Here is a 22,856-nt window from a genome sequence, read left to right as displayed (position 1 = left end):
ACCTTTCATATTTGGCTGCCTGACTTCGCTATTGCATTATGAATTGGAAAGACATTTTTGGAACTGGAAAGACGAGGCTTTTTATGGCCTCATTAAACATGATTTAATTCACGAAACGTGGCATATTTTTACACAAACTTTTGTTGTCAAACCAAAACACATTCGTCTTTGACAAGACAATTGGAAAATGTCTAAGCAAAAGTAAAAGTTCAGACTGACATGTCTGCAGTGACCTCAGCTCTGAGCCCACAGACCAGAATAACAGAATACCCCCCCCCCCCCCGCTAACCTCAGCTAACCTCAGCTAACCTCGACCCTCCATGATGCTTCTAAAAGTAGATTTAAGCCGGAACGATACATTTCTATTCCTTGAACGTCAGCTTCGTGGGAGAGTGCATTTGCGGGGCAGGGTACTGTTGCAGTGATTCGTCTAATCCCATGTGAGCACTTGAGTGTGTGTTTAATTACATGATGTAATAAGGAGATTAAACTGTGTGGCCTCGCGTGTGTGTGTACACCGATCAGCCAAAACATTAAGACCACCAACAGGAGAAGTGAATAACATTTAAACCATCTTGTGACAGTTCAGTGTTCTGCTGGGAAACTTCTGGACCTGGCATTCATTGGTGTGGATGTTACTTAGACATGTAGCACCCACCTAGACCAGACCAGGCACCCCCACCCCATAGCAATGACACTCCTTGATGGCAGCAGCCATCCCCAGCAGGATGCAGCCTGACACAGACACACACACAAAAACACTTTAGGAAGAACTAAAAAACAACATGAAGAACAGCACAAGGTGTTGACCTGGCCTCCAAATTCACTAGATCCCAAACTGATCAAGTATCCAATATTAGGAAGGTGGTCATAATGTTATGCCTGTATGCATGCCATGATCGGTACACATGGAAATAGTGGGACAGGAAGTCACCGTCAGCTCATCTAGATAGTATCGTGGAACGATATTTAAAAATACAGGATCAATTGCAGGAGTGTGTTTAAGTGTGTTTGTATGTCATTGAGCAGCAGCATTGGGGGGTGGGGTGGGGTGGGGTGGGGGTGGGTGTCATTGTGGGAATATGCAAGCATGTGTGCGGTTGGTGTGGGACATCAAAGGAGTGATTTCAGGATCTGGGTGGTTGGATTTCAGGGAGACAGCGTCAGGTTCTCCGGTTTCCTGCGCGCTCACACATACCGCATGCGTCTGGTATGATATACATAACGGCACGGGTATGAGTCACAATGCGTTTGCATGTCTGCCTTCCTGCGTGCACATGTAAGCATGCGTCTCTATATGTGTGCGTGCATTCCAGCTCAAAGTTCAGTGGTCTGCGTGGTGCCCCGCCGTGCCCCCCCGTGGTAATCCTTTCCCAGAATGGCTGTTGCCAGGCAAAGAAATTACCCAACTAATGGGACTTAATGGCAAAGTCGTTCATAACTGTAGGTGACGTGGACTGATTGTAAGTCACAGCCTATATGTCTGGAGTCTCTTTATTATGTTTAAATTTATGAATGTGCCCAGTGCTCTTGTAGCCGAAGAAACCACGGTGTAAGCGTCACATGCTCGAGCTATGTCCTTGAGGAAGACACTCAGCAAGCCTCCAACAAACATATTCATGGGACGGACACTAGAAAGTCACACTGAAGATGTCATATTGCTAGAGTTTTGGGATTAATTACAAACGCTGTAAAACATGGGCGTCAAATTCATTTTAGTTTGGGGGCCACGTACAGCCCAATTTGATCTCAAGGGGGTCGGACCAGTAACAACAACCCTTCAGGCTCATTTAAGGTACTGTGGGACATGGACGCCGTAACCTACGTACGTAGCCTACGCCGATGCGAGCCATTTGTACTTGTGTGCTCGTCAGTCTGTCTTGCTCTGTAACAACTCCACCCAAACACTTGTCAGCGCTGTGTCTTTTTTGCCAGTCGGGTTAATATTTGTTTCTACTTCCTGGTTCACTTTCAACAATGGCGACCAAAGACGAGTGTTTGTATCTCAGAACCTCCTCAGTTAACCTTCCTCCTCAATGTCTTCCATCTTTACTGATTCAAAACAATCAATTTGAAAATTGCAGAGATGGAGAAGCAGCCGGAAATAGTAAAGCGGATACACGCGACTACCAAGCGGACCAATCACAGCTTGTGGTCTGCGAAGACCGTGAAGCGTAGTTACATGTTTGGGGAGGTGTACGTCAGGATCTGCACTGTCGCCGCAGCTACGCCGCCAACTTAACGCAGAAGCCTAAACCGCCTATTAGACAAATTTGGAATAGCATTTGCTTTTGCAAATTCATCCCACGGGACCATATTGGACCCACGGGCCGTATGTTTGTCACCCCTGCTGTAAACCTTTATTATTTGAGGTTAATTGCCTTAATCACTGATATTTTTATTTGTATTTATTTGAGTTGAGATACCGCAGCTGCCTCTTGTAGCGACCATTTCCGTACACCAGGCTTAAGCCATTAGTGTTTCCTGTACACACACAGTGTAACGTGAGATAGAGCGCATTAGTGGCAGCTGTCACATATTGCTGCAGTTATAATAATTGCCTGAATAGCAGGATGAGTGATAGTGTAACTGTACGAAGAAGAACATGAAGCAAGATATACTGGAAGTTTCTGTCCTGCCTTCATTACAGAGGACTAAAAGATGAACAGTTCCCTTTCAAGTTTGAGAGCTCACTCCCTCACACATTCACTCACCTCCTCATTCCTTTGGGCCTTTATTTTAATTCCCTACCTTCATGAGAGCTGAGGGTGGACTCTTGGTAGTCTTATTTTCTCTGCATGCCTCCGGCCTGGAGGTTGTTTGTTTGTGGGTGAAGACAGCTGCTCTGTGTCGATCCAAACCGGCGCCGTTTTCCCTCCGGTGTCCTTCGGAGTCCAGCTCAGATTTACATATACGAGCACTGTCACACAGGTTTTCATCGGGGTTGCAGAAGAACTTTGGTTTGTTTGTTACAATTGAGAAAGAGCGGGTAGGAAAGTAGGTGCATTGTACACCAATCAGCCACAACATTATGACCAGTGACAGGTGAAGTAAATAGTTATATAAGTTATTAACCCTGAGGTATGCATCGACAGAACAACTGAAATTCATCTGGCGCTGCTTCACATTTCAGACCAATATCCATCATTTGAATCGGAGGTCCGCCGTGGTCATTCTCCGATCCAGATCCAGACAGATTTAAACAGGAAAAGGTGAATAACAGGGAGATGGAGAAAAGACGGAGGGAGGTGGTAGATAAAAAAAAGGGGGGGGGGGGAGAAAGAAGGGAAATCACGGACAAGCTTAGACCGAGTGAACATTTTGACCTTTAAGAAAACGCCTCCTACTCTTTCGGTTCAGGCTCTTCCCGGAACAAAATCCATCTCGCATAAAAGGAAACACCTAGCCAAAAACCATCAGTCTGTTCTTTGTCCTGGAGTGAACCTGTGGACGGGCCCCGCTGGCACAAATTTCAGAGAAAGGCCATTAAGGCGGCGTTTTGTGGCGCTGTAAGTGGGCACTTACGCCTTCAGCGGGGATGGATAATGCAGATTTGGGACCAAATCAATACCGGGTGACAGGAGTGGGGGGAATGAGCACGATACAAGTTTAATGAGGAAATGCTACTCGAGTGAAATGATCAGTAACCGTGGTGCCAGGAAAAAGATGGGTGAAAGCTATATTATACCCCGATTATTCATAATATATATATGTGTGACTGGAAATGCCTTGACATAACACACACACACAAAAATGCACAGTGCATGGCCAACTCGTAGTCTCTGTGGGATGGGTTTCCTGCATGGGGTGTAGGCCTCGCTGTTGTCAGATCTGGGCTATCCCCAGAGAAAGGAGACATGCCAGCCAGCACGATTAGAAAGAGAGAGAGAGTTAGAGCAAGAAGCATGAAGATAGAAGGTTAACACACACGCACAAAAAAGAATATACATATGTATTTATATGTGAGAACACGCCCCCGTCTTTCTCAGTAACAAGTTAAAATGATTTGAGACTGTAATGAGCTGCATTCCAGCAACAAGCCTATCGCAAAAAGCTCAAACGTTCAACAACGTCATGAAAAAAATAAAGTCTGAGATGAAACATACTTCACTAGCAGCTTCTCAGATTATTTTCTTATCTAGAAAATTCACTTCTAACCCAGATACTGGGCTCTTCCACTGGACAGTGTTTGAGTTTATTCAATGAGCAGCAGAGCAGCAAAAGCTTGACCTGGGTCATTAACAGCGCACGTGTCTTTTATTATTTATTCTACATTTACATGAGGAGACTTTAAAGTTAGTAAAGGCAAGTAAGCATTGTATACATCAATCAGGCATAACATTATGACCACCTTTTTAATATTGTCTCCAAAACAGTTGGAGACCAGCACAATATTAGGAAGGTGGTCATTGTGACCCATCAGAGAATGGACATGGGCCTTCTGAGGGTGTCCTGGGGTGTCTGGCAACAGAATGTTGTTAGTGGGACAGGGGGCTTTGAGGGGAGGGGTCTCTGTGGATCATCCCACAGATACTTGATCAGTTTGGGATGTAGTGAATTTGAAGGTCAGGTCAACACCTTGTGCTGTTCTTCATGTTTTTTGAGATGTTCCTTAACCGTTCCTGCTGGGGATGGCTGCTGTCATCAAGGAGTGTCATTGCTATGGGGTGGGGGTACCTGGTCTGGTCTAGGTGGGTGCTACATGTCTAAGTAACATCCACACCAATGAATGCCAGGTCCAGATTTCCCAAGAACACTGAATTGTCACAAGATGGTCAATCAGTGTACATCCATATCTGTTAGCTATGACAAGGGTTCTTCCAGTTTTTCTGCGGTGTGTTCTTCTAGTTTTCTGCAGGAATAAGGTTTCAGGTCCATACCTTTCCTTTGCTCTGCATGGTGCTCTCGGTCTTCTTCATCCTCTTGGGTATTTCATCAACAGGTCGCTCCTCTTTGTCAGCAGAGTTCTTGCCCTCTGGTTTGTCGTCCAGGATGTTAACTCGCTCGCTCAGTGTCATTGCTATGGGGTGGGGGTGCCTGGTCTGGTCTAGATGGGTGCTACATGTCTAAGTAACATCCACACCAATGAATGTCAGGTCCAGAAGCTTCCCAGCAGAACATTGAACTGTCACAAGATGGTTTAAATGTTATTCACTTCTCGTGGTCGCCTTCTCTTGTGGTTCCCAGTGAGTGACCTCTTCATAAATGCCTCCTTCAACAGATTAACAGCCATGTGCAGGACAGAGAGGAGCTCAACCTGATCCATCCCGCCAAAAAGCTCCTGCTGTCTGGATGCGTCTGCCTCGCCGAGTCCTCCTGGCCGTTACATGCTGTCGGCGCCAGCCCAGCCAGACCTGATCGGAATCCCTGGCTCCATCCCCAGAGTTGTCATCCGTCTCGTCCGTCCAGGTTTGACAGATTTTCTTCTATTCGCAAGCAATTTCGGATAATGTTGGACTGTTGCTTAAACAAAGCTATGATATTGGGCTTGCATGTTGGCAAATCCAAAAAGCTCTGATCCATTTGTAATGAATTCACATGCTTTGTTTTTAAAAATGCGAAGCATGGGAACAGTTGCCGCCGTCAGTTAAACCTTTGACATTGTGAATGCCATTTGTTAAAAAAAAAAAAATAAATAAAAAAAATGCAGACATTTAGACAGATACTGGGATTAGAATCACAGATAAACTTCATTTGTAGGTTTTATCGCGCTTGTGGCCAGAGGACGTCGGTGTGTTCACTGCTGACCGGAGCGCTACTGGAGGCCACGGCCGCTCTCGGTGCCCGCTCTGCACTACCGTACCCCTTGCCCCAGTGCCCCAACAGCCACGCTGTGCTTAAAGGTGGGTGTGATATCGTAGCGTGGCTTAGTGTGTTATATCTGCTCATAAGGTAGTGACCAGAGGTGCATATATTGGATTACAAGTGAAGCGGGGTCTTCTGGGGTTCTCACCACTCCCCTGTGGTCTACTGGTCGACTCTTTCTCTTCTTCTCTGCTCCGTTCCCACATGGTTCCTTATTCGCTGCGGGATCTGGGTCGTTTGGGGTCTGTAGTTGATCCCAGTGGTTGCCCTTTCCTTGTTTCCCTGCTCTTTTATTTCTCTTTCCCCTTTTTCTCCCTCCTCGCGCGATTTAGAAAATGATGGGGTCAACAACAAAGCTCGCACACGCAAACAGATTATGTCTGAAAAGAGGCTATATGCACTTGAAACGTGCTTTCGCTGCTCCTCTGTAAAGCTGAGGAGGGATAATGCGATGCCGATCAGACATAACATTATGACCACCTCCCTAATACTGCGTAGGTCTCCCAAACAGTTGTGACTCATCAGAGAATGGACATGGGCCTTCTGAGGGTGTCCTGTGGTGTCTGGCTACATAATGTTATTAGTGGTAGGGGCGTCTGTGGATCATCCCACAGATACTTAATCAGTTTGGGATCTAGTGAATTTGGAGGCCAGGTCATCACCTTGTGCTGTTCTTCTTGTTCCTAAAGTGTTTTTGTGTGTGTGTCTGTGTCAGGCTGCATCCTGCTGGGGATGGCTGCTGCCATCAAGGAGTGTCTTTGCTATGGGATGGGGGTGTCTGGCCTGGTCTGGTCTAGGCGGGTGCTACATGTCTAGGAGGGTGGGGGGTCTGGTCTAGGTCTTAGATCCAAAAACTTCCCAACAGAAGATTGGTTTGTCTCAAGACGGTCAGTGTTATTCACTTCTCTTGTCAGTGGTTTTAATGTTGTGGCTGATCGGTGTATGTAGGTGTTATACGTTATATTCCTTCTTTTGGTTGTACTCTATTCAGAGCAGCGGTTAGCTACGAGAAAGACATTACAAACTGTAAAACACATTTCCTGAGCTAGACCAAAAGAATAAACTAAACCCCCCCCCCACCTCTCACCGTCTCCCCTCATGACTTCATCAGTCAGCCAGTCAGCTTGCTGGTCAGTTGTTCAAGCTGGTAACTGTCTCTCCACCTTCCCTACAATGATGTTGCGTATGACTTAAATGTAAGCCGATCCTGACATTAATTTCCACTGGCAGCGAGCCAGGGGACAGGCTGTCTCTGGCGGGCTCGTGCACACACCGAGACGCCCCTCACAGACACACAAAAACATCATTTCTTTTTTCCTTTTCTTCTCTGAGACTTGCCATCAGTCCCGTCAGTGACAAAGCTTTGATTTTTTTTCTCAAAGGCTTTGAGAAAAAACGTCCGCAAACCTGCACACGCAGCGCATATCTTCACCGTGACTCCGTGTTCTGTTCCAGCGGGTGTTACAGGAAGCAGAACTGAGCCAGACACGCGTACACATAGCAGCTCAGAAGTCTTGGCAGGACTGGGATTAGATACACACACACACATATCATGAGAGGCTCCCTGTATAACTTTCTCCGTCTTTGTAACCTTGCAGCAAAGAGCGGCGCAGACCCCGAACACTGCGCCTAAGAATTACGACGCGGGGCCTGAGAGCTGCAGCCGTGCTGTACATCTGCCGTTCGCTTCTGTGCTGCACACACTTGGAAAAGCATGTGTACCACTTGACCTGAACTGGTGTTTGGTATCTGTCTCCAGAGATGACATGTAACAGAGACAGATACCGAAGATTTTATTATTTATTTTTTTCTAATAAGGTTTAATTCACAAACTCAATAAGTGGCTGCAGAGCCGAGTTCAAGTGTCAAGTGGTTTAAGAAAATCAAACGCACCCCGGGCTTCTACGAAAACGACTCCAACTGGACGTTAAAGTAATTATCTGATGTCATGAAAGACATTTCATTATCATGAAGCTTGGGCAAGCTCCGACTCAGGTTTCAAACTTGGATAGTGTTGGCGTACTTATTGCTTTCTTACCATTTTTGGTATTGTTCCTCTCTTCAGTGTTTCAGAGCAACAGCCCGCTCTTTATCTTTAGGCGTTTCTCCATCTATGTTATGTAATTCGGTTCTGGTAAAAATTATCAGCATCCAGGATATTTCTCGTCGCACATAGAACAAAAAAATCTACGCTCTTGACCTGAATACACATTGAAGCGTTTCACACAAAGGAAGCTACGGAAGCCTGAACACGGACTACTGTCGGCCGTAGCCCACGTCAACACCGTAAACACCGTCAGTCACTTAGACGCTGGTAATATGCGGCTCAGACTCGGCCAAAAAAACAAACGTGCTCTACAACCACAGCAACAGATTTGAACATAAACAGCTTATCAATACTGTGAGCTGCAGATATGTATAGCCTGTATAAAAACATGCAGCCAGTCAGCACCATCAATAGCGTTTAGGGATAGTGTAGCAGGTAAAGGTCTAATAACTTTATCAAATAGTTGATGTGCAGCCTCCTTCTCTCTGTTACCACAGGACGTTTGGTGAAGTTGTTAACTGACTGCTGTCCTGAGGATTTGGACCGTTCCTCTGCTAGCGTTAGCGTTAGCCTTTTCAGATGCATTGCAGTAGTACTTTAGTTGTATTTCAGGACTGACATGTCATGGTACTATGGGCTTCATCTTTAGTGAAGTATTTCCACACACTTGATGAACCAACGACCCACTGGGCTCCTCACCTGTCTTCTAGGAGGCGTCCATGTTGTTATTGTCACGTGATCAGTGAATAGTCAATGGCACAGCAGTGGAGTCGACTAGTCCTGTGCACTGCATCCTTTCAAAGCAGTACTTAAAATATGCATTTACATATGATTGGTATAATATCTCGTCACAACTAGGACTGCAGACGATCTATCGATAAGGGTTTGATTTTACATGCAGTGTAGTCGGGTCGGGGATTTCCAAGATAATTTCCAGAGTAGCCGTGGAGTATTCTTAGAGTTTCACTGGGCAGGTGTTGTTCTAGTTCTTCTCTACATGCCACCATTAGGACAACGACCCGAGAGCATTTTGATGCGCTTGAATGCACGTGTCTTTTTGTAGCACCAGCATTTTAAGATTACGAGCCAGGGGCAAGGGCCCGGGGCACGGGGGGACGTTTTGAAGACGATAAATTATGTTTTACAAGCCGGGCTGGAACAGTCTGAGACAGCGTGACAGGGTTTTTTTTTTTTTTTTATTTGTTGTGAGGACAAACTACAGACACTTATAAAGACAAATACTGGTGTAGGGGAAATGTCAAGCATTAAAGAGGAGAATGAGGTCAAGGTGGCGTGTGCTGCTCGAACAGAGACACCATGAATCATTGCTGAATATGGTGATAATTACAAGCGCTTGTTTATGTCTCGTGGAGCTCGTCTTGCCTGCACAGCTCGGAGGCTGTTAGTGTTTGAAGCCGGCATAAATTTTCACCAATGTGTGTGCAGAATGCATAGACGCTCGCTTCCCAGATCATTAGGTACACTAGTGAAAGCCGTTGTGTTGTGATGTACTGTAACAATCCCGCACTAAACCCTGAACGTTCTGGTGTTCAGCGTTTGTTTAGAGTAAACGAGAAGAGCTGCTGATGCAACTGTTTCCTATTTTGGAGGCTGGAAGGCATGGATGTGGTCATCTTTAAAAGTCTGTTTATATGTTGCACATTGCACAGATGTGACATAGACATACAGCATAGTACCTACTAGACTTGGCTGGGTGAGATAATCAGATATTACACAGGCCTTCTTAAGTCACCTCTTAAAACCCATCTCTTCCCCTTTATTTTATTTTATTTTATTTTATTTTATTTTATTTTATTATTTAGTATTTTTTTAATTTAATTATTGGTTTTTATTTTATTATTTTGTAAGTTTTTATTTAATTTATTTTTATTATTTCTTTTGTATTTTTTATTTTGTTATTTAGTATTTTGTATTTTTTTATTTTAGTATTTTTTAATTTAATTATTTTTGTATTTTATTATTTTATAATTTTTAATTTAATTTTATTTTATTTTATTTTATTTTTTATTTTATTTTATTATTTAGTATTTTGTTAATTTAATTATTTATTATTTTATATTTTTTAATTCAATTTAATTTTATTATTTATTTTGTGATTTTTATTTTATTTTATTTTATGGCTGCTGTTGTCATTTTACTCGTGTTTTATGCTTTTTTATTTATATCTTTTATTTATTTTATTATTAAGTGCTTTTTAAATAGAGCTTTTTAGATTAGTTTTGTCTGAACAAAAAAAAAATCTTAAAATAATAATAATAGAGGCTAAGCAATAAATCCGGACCAAAAATACTTCGAAGGCACTATTGGCACCAAAACCAGCATGGCGAAATAACAAATCTATGATGGCGCAGCTGAATGTGCACCAAAATATCAATGTCGCTCTTAAAATAGTTCATGTTTAGTGCTGGCAGTAAATGCACAGCTGTCATTTAAGTCCAAAAAAGGCTCAACTGAAGACCCCAGGGAATTAGTCATATTTATGTCAGCTGTAAATGTGGATTGTTTCCTGTGATTTTCTTGAGATCATTTCCTTTATAGCACAATTATTAAGGAAGTACGCGGCTCGGTTATGGGCTGCCATCCCTCCGGCTCCCCACTGGTTGGGGTTTGGCTCTTTCTCTGTCTCTTCCTCCGAGGCGTCATTGTGCATTGTGTCGTAAGGCCGGCGTTTAGGAGCCATTGACAGCAGATGCGGTGGGGAGGCGAAGTGAAGGGAAGTCTCAAGGATTTCAAGAACACATATTGTTTACATACAACGGTTTATATATAACAGGCGGACGCAACAGAAAATAGGACAACGTGTTTCTTTTAAAATGTATGTTTCTTCAGAGTGTTATCACGGTACTTAAGACTTAGATAGGCTTTAATGATCCATAAGGGAAATGCTTGGTCACAAAAAAAGATCCCACACTCTAATATATGGTTGGACCTCCTTTAGCTTTGATTACAGCACACATTCTCTGTGGCATTGTTTCCATAATCTTCTCCAATGTCACCAGATTTATCTCCATCCAGTGTTGCATTCATTTTTCACCAAGATCTTGTATTGATGATGGGAGAGTCTGACCACTGCACAAAGCCTTCTCCAGCACATCCCAAAGATTCTCAATGGGGTTAAGGTCTGGACTCTGTGGTGGCCAATCCATGTGTGAACATGATGTCTCATGCTCCCTGAACCACTCTTTCACAATCTGAGCCCCATGAATCCTGACATTGTCATCTTGGAATATGATCCATTGATGGAATAACCTGGTCTTTCAGTATATTCAGGTAGTCAGCTGACCTCATTCTTTGGACAACATAATGTTGCTGAACCTAGACCTGAGCAACTGCAGCAACCCCAGATCATAGCACTGCCCCCACAGGCTTGTACAGTAGACACTAGGCATGATGGGTGCATCACTTCATCTGCCTCTCTTCTTACCCTGATGCCCCCATCACTCTGGAACAGGGTAAATCTGGACTCATTAGACCACATGACCTTCTTCCATTGCTCCAGAGTCCAATCTTTATGCTCCCTAGCAAATTGAAGCCTTTTTTTCTGGTTAGCCTCATTGATTAGTGGTTTTCTTAAGGCTACACAGCTGTTCAGTCCCAATCCCTTGAGTTTCCTTCACATTGTATGTGTGGAAATGTTCTTACTTTCACTATTAAACATAGCCCTGAGTTCTACTGTTGTTTTTCTTCCATTTGATTTCACCAAACGTTAAAGTGCAATCAGGATTTCTTCCTGGAAGACGATGGTTCCGAAACTATCCTTCCAGTTTTTAATAATGCGTTGGACAGTTCTTAACCCAGTTTTAGTAGTTTCTACAATCTCCTTAGATGTTTTCTCTGCTTGATGCATGCCAATGATTTGACCCTTCTCAAACAGACTAACATCTTCTCCACGACCACAGGATGTGTCTTTAGACGTGGTTGTTGAAGAAATGAGAAGCTACTCATTGCATCAGTTGGGGTTAAACAACTTGTTGCCAGCTGAAAGATAATCACCCATGCAGTAATTATCCAATAGGAGGCTCCTACCTGTTTGCTTAGTTAAATCCAGGTAGCTAATAAAATCCAGCAGTAATCAACTTAACATCGTTGCTTTACTTTTCATGTATCACTGTGATGTTGCGCGCAGGTCACTTCTGTGCTTTTCAAAGTAAAACAAAGTACCCTTCAAAGTAAAGCCATTTCCCTTGCTCTGTTTAATACTCTCCGTCTTTGCATCCAAATAATTCACGACATTATTGAACGTGTTGGAGACATATTGGAACCCTCACTTAACAAAAACGTTATCTTCCAAAAAATACAGGATTTATTATGTTTTCCGTTCAGTTATTACGTGTAAAACAAGACAAGGTGAGAGAGACAAAAGACAGAGGAGACATTCTTTATTAAAATGTTAATGTGCCCTGATCACTAGTTTCTGACGGCCGATACGGGCCGTATAAATAATGTCTGGTTGTGCTGGTCCAGCAGGACGGTCTGGTGGGTCTAAGTCTTTAACGCATGGCTGTGAACTATGTGTGGTGTCAGCGAAGAGTGGGCGGGAGACACGAGAGAGAGATAGAGTGGGTGAGAGAGAGAGAGAGAGTCAGACGGAGAGAGAGAGGGAAGGAGGGAGAGCAGCTGCACGCTGGAGAGACGGGACTCGGCGGCTCTAATGTGGACGAGTGCAGCTCGGCGGCCCCGGCACTGAGCTGTCAGTGCGCGGAGGCAGAGTGGGCCGGCCGTGTCCAGCCACCATGAAGCACTCTCACAGAATGGACTTCAAGCTGATCAGTGAGTTACAGCGCGTCTGCAGGTCTCTGCCGTGGATCTGGGACTTTAAAACGGCAGCGGTGCACGTTGGAAACCAAGTCTGTTTGTGTGTGTGTGTAGTTGTGTTTTGTGTTCTGTGTATTTAAATACTAACAGGGGCCTCTGTGTGGATCAGAACAACAAAACCAACTGTGTACATGTCAATCTAACTGCTGTCCTGGCTGCTGAAACCAGATCTGTTTTTCATCTCGGTTACAGCTTATTTATTTACTTATTTTAGAGACACCTTTAAGGTTGTACCTTTTATTTGTATCCTGGACTGTGGAGTTCTCACAGAGCTTGACTCCGTCTCTTTTATTTGCTCCTGAAGATTTTGTTAACTTCTAAATTTGAGACACCACTGATCCACTCTGATTGCCTTCACCCCAATAAGCTGCAGGGGGCGCTAACAAGCTCCAGTTTAATTGTAATTTGAGTCAGCGTTTCATTTTAATATGTGATGAGTGACGCCCCCCCCACCCCTCCTCCTCCTCCTTTTTATCCCAGAAACCTGACATAAACTCACCGTGGATATATTTTACCTCTAAGGACACAGTAACGCGTCCATGCGCTGGTCTGATTTGCATAAAGTAATTGTGAAGTTATTAAAGACGTGGTACAGGCCTCGTTTTCAGAGACATATAAAGAGAATGCATGGCTGAACTACCTGTGACGCTCACCTCTAACAAGAAGAAATCATATACGTATTTATTTATGTCTGCGCCTGGTCCTGAGTATCTAATCCCAGAGGGAAACTCCCCGATAGGTCGGCATGGTCAGCGGTCAGACGGATCGATGTTTATTGCTGCTGCTGCTGCTGCTGCGCCGTGTCCGTGTGTTTGACTCCATCTGTGTAGCACGAGAGCCTGTGTGTTTACGCTGGGAGACGTGTCCGTGTGTTTACCGCTGCTTGTTGATTTCTTTTTCTTTCTTTATTTGGACGAGGCTGTATCTGCCCTGTATCTGATGTGGGGTTTTCCTTACAGTAAATGTGTATGGGTTTCCCAGTGAGGCCTGGCTGCTGGCAGATGTTGTTCATCTGCTGCACGCTGAGGAGCTTTTTGCTTTTTCCGCTTAGTGAAGAGAAACTGTCTGATGCTGCAGGTTTGACTGGGGATTGTATGTTATATATATATATATATATATATATATAACATACAATCCCCAGCAATAGGTGGAGATGCATCACTAAATACGCCTTGATCAGATCAGGTTCAGTAGAGGGATGGACGGAAAATGAGGGCTTGTGAAGGCGTTTTCTGTCAAGAAGATACATGCCCCAACCACTCTGACTTCAGGTTGCCCCAAAACAAGATGATATGCTATATACACCGATCAGCCACAACATTATGACCACTAACAGGAGAAGTGAATCGCATTGACCATCTTGTGACAATTCAGTGTTCTGCTGGGAAACCTTTGGACCTGGCATTCATTGTAGTGGATGTGACTAAGACATGTAGCACCCACCTAGACCAGACCAGGCACCCCCACCCCATAGCAATGACACTCCTTGATGACAGCAGCCGTCCCCAGCAGGATGCAGCCACAAAAACCACTTTAGGAACAACTAAAAAAAAAACATGAAGAACAGCACAAGGTGTTGACCTGGCCTCCAAATTCACTAGATCCCAAACTGATCAAGTATCTGTGGGGTGATCCACAGAGGAGGCCCCTCCCCTCAAAGGCCCCCCCAGGACACCCTCAGAAGGCCCATGTCCATTCTCTGATGAGTCACCACAAGGGAGACCTACAAAATACTAGGAAGGTGGTCATAATGTTATGCCTGATCGGTGCATACTGACAGTATATCTATAGGTTAAAGGGACTGTTTTGATGGCGGTCCTTAGACACTTAGGCTGTTTGTGCTGCACCTGTTTGAGTGCCCTACATACTCCTCTGGGGAAGTTGTCATCAGCTCTGAACGTGTGTGAGAACAGAGTACATATGTGTGTGTGTGTGTGTGTGTGTGTGTGCGTACTCGCTGCCAGGGAATGATGACAGGGTCTGTGCTCAAGGTTCCTCTTCTTTGCTTGGTATAAATAGCTGTGATTTACTTAAGAAAGAAAAAAAAGAAAAACCAGTCCTGGATGCAGAGATAAAAGATTTTCCTCATATGTTTCTAGAATCAGTACAGTTCATTTTCACTTATATTCAATTACACACACATATACACACACACACGCACACACTTTTCTATTTCCTGGTTGCATTTATGGCAGGCTGTTGTTAAAACTTAAATTTCATGAAAATGGTTAAAACGGATGTTCAGCCAATCTCTTCCGTCAACCACTGCATTTAGAATCCATTCCACGCACACACATAACAGACACACACAGATAAACACACACACAATCACACACACGCACACACACAGGGTATTTGTATTCAGCATGCATTATGAATGAGTAATCCCCTGCATAGAAATCACAGGGACAGGACATCACGGTCTGTTTGTCCAGGTCCATGTTCTCTCAGGAGGAGTTCTCCACGTTGGAGGTTTCTCATCCTCAAACTCTGTAATGAGGCGGGGGCCTGTTTTCTTTTTTCTTTTTTTTTTCTTTTTCTCACGGGTTCACAGCGGATCATATTAGATTCTCTTATCACATCACATTCCTTATTCCATCCGTTAATGAGCCCAGTGTTTATCTGAGTTTATGTTGTTGATATTAGATTTAGGCTTAAATAGACTTTATTGATCCAGAGGGGAAATTACTTGGTCGCAGTATTGCACATAAAAATACAAATAAATCACTGAAAAACACTAATAAAAAATAAAAGTAGATAAGAAAATAATAATAACAGTAATAATAATAATAATTAATAAATGTACACATAAATAAATATATATGAATGTATAATAATAATAATAATAATAATAATAATAATAATAATAATAAACAACATAACATACACTATAGCCTATACATACAGATAGGATAAATGATAAGTAAATAAATAAATAATAAAACTTATTATTATTAATAATAGCAATAATAATACAAATAATAGATAATAATCTATATAAATGTAAATGCATAATAATAATCATCATAATAATCATAATAATTAATAATATTAATAATCGTAATACTCATAATAGTCATAATATACAACATAATATACACTATAGCCTATACATACAGGTAGGATAAATGATAAGTAAACAAGTTAATAATAATAAAAAAAAATATTATTATTAATAATAGCAATAATAATACAAATATATAAATCTATATAAATGTAAATGCATAATAATAATAATCATAATAATTAATCATATTAATAATCGTAATAATCATAATATACAACATAACATACACTATATACATACAGGTAGGAGAAATGATGAGTAAATAAATAAATAAATAAAAATAATAAATAACATTAATAATAATAATAAATAAAGAGATTTTATTTTTAAGTTAGAAATAAGTCAAAAGAACGCACTAAGACTAATTAAAAAAAATAGCTGCTGCGTCTCTCTCAGACGCTCAGTCCTCCACAGTTTGTGCAAATCTTTGCCAGCAGAATTTTCTGGACAACAAAAAAAAAAAAAAAAAAAAAAGAACGCAGAGTGAACCTACTTGCTTTGAACCGTACAAAGCTCATTGCTTCATTGTTGGGGTGTTTCTGTTGTCTGCGTTAATGTGCATTTGCATTTAATTAATTCTTCAGAATCTCTTAAGACCTTTTCTTTTCTTTTTTTTCTTTTTTTTTTTTGCCGCTGCCTTGGCTGACAGCTTTGTCTCTGCCCCCGTGTGTTTTTCAGCCCGTTTAAAGCCTGAATAAATGAATGACTGAAGCCACGGCGTGGTCATGAAATTCATAGAACTAATTTGAGGGTGGCTCAATTTCCATTTCACAAGGTTTGCCGGCAAAAAAACAAATCTGGAGATACTGTCCATCGGCTCAAGACACGGGAGACTGCCTGGGCAACGTCCTGTTGTGTTAAAGCTTCTGATTTGTTCAGTTTAGTTTCAGGTGATCGGACTCTGAAAATATAGATTTTTCAGAGCTCAAATAGTTTTTATTCTGTTCCATTAAATGCACAAGTGTCTATGAAAAATGTGCGCCGGCCTGGACTATATAATAAAAACCATCAGTCACAACCTGCGCTGCTTCTCTCTGCAGGACATTTAAGAGATTTAGCGGTTTTGCAGCCGTCTGTAACTGTGACGGATGGCTCACACCTGCTGCATAATGTAAACTACAACATTTCCACTTATTCTTCAGTAAGTGGAAATGTTCCTCTGCGTCTCATCTCTGCTGCCTCCTCACGTCTTTCCTCTGCTTTCGCTCTCATTTTTCTTAACAAAGACGTTTTCATTCGTTGGCTCCGGTTTTCCGATTGTCCCTCTTTTACCCTTCCTATCTGTGTTTCTTACACACACACACGCACACAGTCACACTCTGAGAGTTCATTACAGAAGCTGTGAGACCGGATCCACAAATCAAACCGTGTAAATAAGCAAGTTTTGTTCCTGCAGAGCAGTCGCTGCTGTTTCCATGCCTACCTGTTGCACATCTCAAGGGTTACCAAGGACAACCTTTAAGTGTGTGAGCTTGTGTATGCATACACGCTTTTGTATCTATGCGGGGTGGGGGGCGGGGGGCGAGACAGTGACCAGATAGGCTCCGTCTGACTCCTGGTATTCACTTTATCTGATGCACATCCCCTCGACTTTACGGTGTTTTACTTTCAGCATTTAATAACTCCTTAATTCAGCGCATTAGTGGCATCTGCTTGCTGTCATCAGTCAGACGTCACCTCAGTAGAGAGTTCTGGGAGCAGGTATACACTTTCTCCAGCTGAATGCAGGTGAAACTCTTCTAAGAGCCCCCCCCCCCCCCAAAATAATTCCTGGAAAAGCTCAATGTGTGTTTATGTGGCATCCATCCCAACGATGTACACTATGTCTACCTGGCAGCTCCAGCCACCAGTGTAGAACCTGTCCATTAGTCCTTTGTCAGCGGGGACGAGGACAACTCTGTGTGTACTGTATGTGCGCATATGTGTAAACAGACGGACTAATGGACCCTGACTGAAATCCAAACACAGGAACTGGCAGGTGATCGGTGCTGTTTACTTCCAGACGGCGAAGTGGGGATTCACTCTGTGGGTTTGAAGAATAGAGAGTGTGTGTGTGTGTGTGTGTGTGTGGCGTGCAGCAGGGATTGGATTGGTGGGTCGGAAGATGTGAGACATGCCGGTTGATCCGTGGAAAAGCGAAGCGCATCTCGCCGAGGCTTTAAGCTTTTATGGTGAAAGGGAAACAGAGTAGATAATTGACTGTTCTTAATCCCGCTCTCTTCTTCCCGCTTTCCCTTCTCTTCCTGTGAAATGTTTTCTTTCATCCGTCTGTTCAGCCTCACGCATCCGTCCGTGTTGATGGCGTGCACAAATACTGTGAAACTCATCATCTCTTCTTCCTTTTTTTTTTTTTTTTTTTTTTTTTTTTTTGTACATCCAGAGCGTCAGCTGGCCAACAGCATGAACAGCAGCAGTTCTCTTCCTCCCAGCGTCAGTGGGATCAGTAAGGATCTGGCAGAGCTGCGCCACCTTGTTCAGTTCCCCGAGGAGATCGCCTGCATCCTCACTGAGCAAGAGCAGCAGCTTTACCAGCAGGTAGGGATGGTTTTATAAATGCTGCACACCGGGGGTTCAAAAACTAAAGCGTTGTCAGTCAATGCAAACCCTGAGCTGACCTCGTATCTGCAGAAAAATACAATGTTCGTGAAGTTATTTTAAGAGGACGGTGTGTGCTTTCTGCCTGCAGGTCTTCCCCTTGGACTACCTCTGTTTCCTCACTCGAGACTTGGGCAGTCCCGAGTGTCAAACTAAACGGCACCCGAACCTTAAGGCCTCGCTGTCGGCGCCCACCATGCCCACTCAGAGTGCTAAGCGAAGCAACGCTGTGGAGGACCTGGTGGCGCGGTTCAATGAGGTAACAGCGCTTTGTTTTGCCTTTTACTCCAGGATAATTGTGCCTCAGGAAATAAAAAAAGACACAACCTCTAGTTCTGGTGTTCATATAGCCAGTTCATATGAATTTTACTCTCAATAGACGTGTGTCATCAGCTTTAAGGGACACACTTCGTCATAGTAATCTTGCACAGCTCACACTATCACTTGAATTACAAACATAAAATGACCAAACGTCAATGAAGGCCCTTGCACAACAATGCAAAGACCCTAGCCGGCTAGCACATACACATGGAAGGAAATAATTCTTCCAGGGAAACTGGAAAAGCTGGAAGACGAGGTACAAACCATCGTGCAGAGCTGGGTCATGACTTGAAAATATTTGTGTGTTCAGTTTAGATGAAGATTTGTTCACTTTCAGTACTTGTGCACCGGTTCTCTGAGCCGATTGGCCAGTTGAAGAGAGATCTAGGGCTACAGAGGCGCCTGAAACCAGAAATATGACCGACCCTAACAGCGTGGCTTCTGGATGTCTTGGAACAGCGACATGGCATTATGGAGAATACCATTAGGGGAAATATTGATGAAAAAAACCTCTTGTGTGTCTTGGATGCCCTTTAGTGACCTCCCGCTGGTGGCGTCATCGGTGACAGTGATGATGCGTGCCTTGCATCTTGACATTAATGTGAAAGGTTGAAAAGAATAACAGAGCGGTAATTGTGTTTTCCTCCAGCTGCATTTGCCCCGTTGCATTTGCCATGCGAGTCGTACTGACATATCAGCTCTCAGCTGGAGCACACGCTGTGTGTACACAAGCTCTCACAGTGGTGCAAGTTGGCTAAAGTTATGCTCCCGAGCCTTGTGTCCTTCACGGTGAGTGACTTTGAGAATAAACAACCCTGTGCTGCTGAGAGAAAGAGAAAGTGTTGGAGGGGGGGAGAGATTGATTGGGAATGGTGAGGTCATCTTTAAGTTGCGTGCCTTTCACGTCAGCTGGTTTTTATTTAAGTCAGTGAGAGGAGAGACGCGCAAAAAAAAAATAGTTTTCCAAATGTGCAGTGTAGCCATATATGGGCACAATGGAACAAGAGTCAAATGACAACAGTGATTCTCCCATGAAGACACTGATGAGGCCTTGAGGTGGCTTCAGATGGTCAGCTTGTATAAGCTCTCACCATGTTGTTTCACAGCCAACGATGATGTTGTGTCAAATATATCCGGTAAAAAGATAAAGTTAAAGGATCTTGTAAATGCATCTCCACTTCCTCTTCAGCAGGTACTTGTCTCTTTACTGTTTGACGATGTCAGCACACCATCAGATGAAACAACTATGTGGAAGTGTGTATCTCACAGCAACAGTTGATATAAGGCGATAAAGAGATTATTATTTAGGTGATATGAGGATAGATTTGAGATTGAGATTTGAGATTATTCCTTATTAGATGGATGGGTGGATGGATAGATGGGCGGATAGATGGATGGATGGATAGATGGATGGATGGATAGATGGCTAGATGATGGGTGGATGGATGGATGGATGGATGGATGGATAGATGGGTGGATAGACAGATGGATGGATAGGTGGTTAGATGGATGGATAGATGGATGGGTGGATAGGCGGATGGATGGGTGGGTGGATGGGTAGATGGGTCGATAGATAGATAGATAGATAGATAGATAGATAGATAGATAGATAGATCTATATATAAAATATTTACAAGAACAATAAAATTATTGAATATTAAAAACGAAATTAAATTGCAATGAAATGAATATCTTTAGAGTTCTTTCCATCCCCCAATCTTAATAGACGAGACTTTGCAAATCCCCCCCCCCCAAAAAAAAATAAATAAATAAAAAAATCTAATTTGGATTCCCATTCATTTTCAAGCCATGTATGGGAGTGAACCGCTATAAAAATGTGGACGTCCCGGGAGACGGCACGGTGAGAGGACTGGACCTCTTCGCTCTTTGTGTCTGTCCGGGGCGTTTAACTTTGACAGGACCAGTGTGTTCTGTTGTGTTGACTTAGTAATGGTCCTCCGTCGACCTCGGGTTATGTAATTGATTGTATCAAGGAGAAGCTGACCCTCACAGTTCAACTAGTAACACATGGACAGATGGAGACAGACAGACAGACAGACAGACAGGAGGACAGGCGGATGGACACATACACTAACATCAAAGGGGGATCAGCTTGTACCCAGCTCCAATTCTCTGTTTGTGTGTGTGTGTGTGAACTCTTGTCAGGCTGCCATTGATAAGACCTGCTCTATGTTTGTAAGGGGCGCTGTTATTTGAGGACACGATTTTAGTCGGTTTTTACTGAGCTCTTCTGTTTGCTCTTTGCTGCTCTACTCTGCCACTACGTGCTCTGTCTCTATATATGTAGTGTCTCCTCATATCCTGTCTATTATCTCTTACACACATAACGCAGAGCACACACTTCTCTCTTCTATCTGGAATATCAGAAGAGAAGCCAGCTCAGTTTGAGCCCTTGATCTGGGGTAGTTCAAAAAGCCACTTTGCAGACCGTCCAGAATGGTTCAGATGGCGACTGTAATTTAGCCCCATAGCTGACGTGGCTTTGCATTATGTCACAAGGCTTTTTTAAATTTTTTTTTTATGCATTGCATGCACATCCTGGCACGCACAGAACAGTGTTGTAACAGATAAGAGACTGAAGGTGTTGCTTGACAGTAAATTCTAGAACGAAGAGAGGGAGTGTGCCTCAGCTTTCCAGTTCAAGACATTTCAAGCTTTTTCTTTTCAAAAAGAAAAAGAAAATCAATGATAAATTGCATCAGCTCTTATGCTGGATCGACCTTTGCCTTGGATAATAACATTTTAAAAAAAAAATTTTTTTTAATGACCCATAACATTTCACAGGACAGATTCCACACTTGGCATCTCGAGCATTGTTATTCTTGTACCAGTCGCTCACATTGTGTAGTTTTATCTTTCAGCCTGTGATGCAAATTGTGGCGTACCACATGGTTCTGTTATCGGCCCTTTGTCGTTTGCAATTTACCAAACCTCTGCTCTGCTCGGCTAAATTTCACTTCATTTTCGTATCCATTTTCACTTTTATGTTGCTGTGCAGTTGCTATTTAAGTTGATGACGTTTCTATCTCTTAAAATAAATAAATAAAATGTTGGTTTTCAGTGTCTCTGCAAGTATTTTAACGTATGCATTTGTCACTTCTCTTGCACGTTAAGCACTTGAGAATGCCTTCAGGTATTTCTGCCAGGATACTAACAAGTAACAGAAACCTTTATCGCCCTTATGCCAGTTCAGCTAGCACTCCATTCATTAACTACCAGTTAATTCTAGACTACATTTCAAGCTTTCACTACCCACTCGTAGTAAACGGCTCCACGCCATCTTATCCGACTGATTCTTATCACGGCGTGTTCTCCGATCGCCCGACCGCAGCATCACTGGGCATCCTCACTGTACGTTCATTATCTGCAGACTGTAGAGCTTCTTCTTATCGTGCACCTTTCTCCTAGAGCAGTTTTGCAGCCAGTTTGTGACACAAATTTTGCACAATTTAAATCCACTGATGTTTTAATCTTTAAGCCTTTAGGCAGATTCCAGTCCGATGATACGTTGAACAAACACCTTGATAAGCTTTGGTGGTTAATTGAGAATGAATATTATAGGAATCAACTGGTGGAATTTCTCCTTTTATTACTGTAGTGTGTGTTTTGGGACCACACATTGGGCTAAAATGTGTGGCCTCTCGTACCGGTTTGAGGCTGGTGCTTTGTGTCAAAATTGAAACGACATCAAACAATAGTGCGTGTGAAACTATTTGCATGTTTGAGTCGGTGTGTGTGTTTGTGTGTGTGCGGCTTTATTTAGTTCCTGTGAAATCAGACTGCGGTGGGCTTTACTGAGCCTTACATAACCCAGTAATAGATCTCTGGGCCAGTGGGATGTTTTTACCACCTGCAAGGGGCTTAGGGAGTTTAAGTATGAGTGTGTCATTATGCGTGTGTGTGTGTGAGAGTACCTTCGTAAATGCATAAAGACAAAGGCACTGGAGAGCAGATTTGAATCTCATCTTTTCCTGTTTGGTGTGTGTGTGTCCATCACAAAGAATGCAAAGGGAAACTGAACCCGATGCATATCTGGTGCTGCCATCGTGCCTTTTGCGCATGCTTGAGGGCAGGCAGTGCAGAGACAGAGCGCAGCTGATAGATATCTGATCTCATTCTGTCTTCAGCATGTGTGTGTGGCCAGCTGGCATGACCCCGCACACA

At 43.1% G+C, this 22,856-nt stretch overlaps 1 protein-coding gene across 1 annotated transcript in view; it reads left to right on the top strand.

Moving 5' to 3' along the window:
- plce1 (phospholipase C, epsilon 1) overlaps positions 1-22,856 on the top strand; it is a 72,681-nt gene that overhangs the window by 24,760 nt on the left and 25,065 nt on the right. Inside the window, exons 6-9 of the mRNA XM_084567644.1 lie at positions 5,222-5,409; positions 5,701-5,843; positions 18,136-18,290; positions 18,442-18,609. Of these exons, the coding sequence (XP_084423770.1) occupies positions 5,222-5,409; positions 5,701-5,843; positions 18,136-18,290; positions 18,442-18,609 (654 nt within the window). The remainder of the gene's footprint in view (positions 1-5,221; positions 5,410-5,700; positions 5,844-18,135; positions 18,291-18,441; positions 18,610-22,856) is intronic.

The sequence above is a fragment of the Chelon labrosus genome, assembly GCF_963514085.1.
Source record: "Chelon labrosus genome assembly, chromosome: 19".
In the NCBI taxonomy this organism is placed as follows: Eukaryota; Metazoa; Chordata; class Actinopteri; order Mugiliformes; family Mugilidae; genus Chelon; species Chelon labrosus.
The sequence above is the reverse complement of the archived record's forward strand: the minus strand, read 5'-3'. Positions and strand labels throughout refer to the sequence as shown.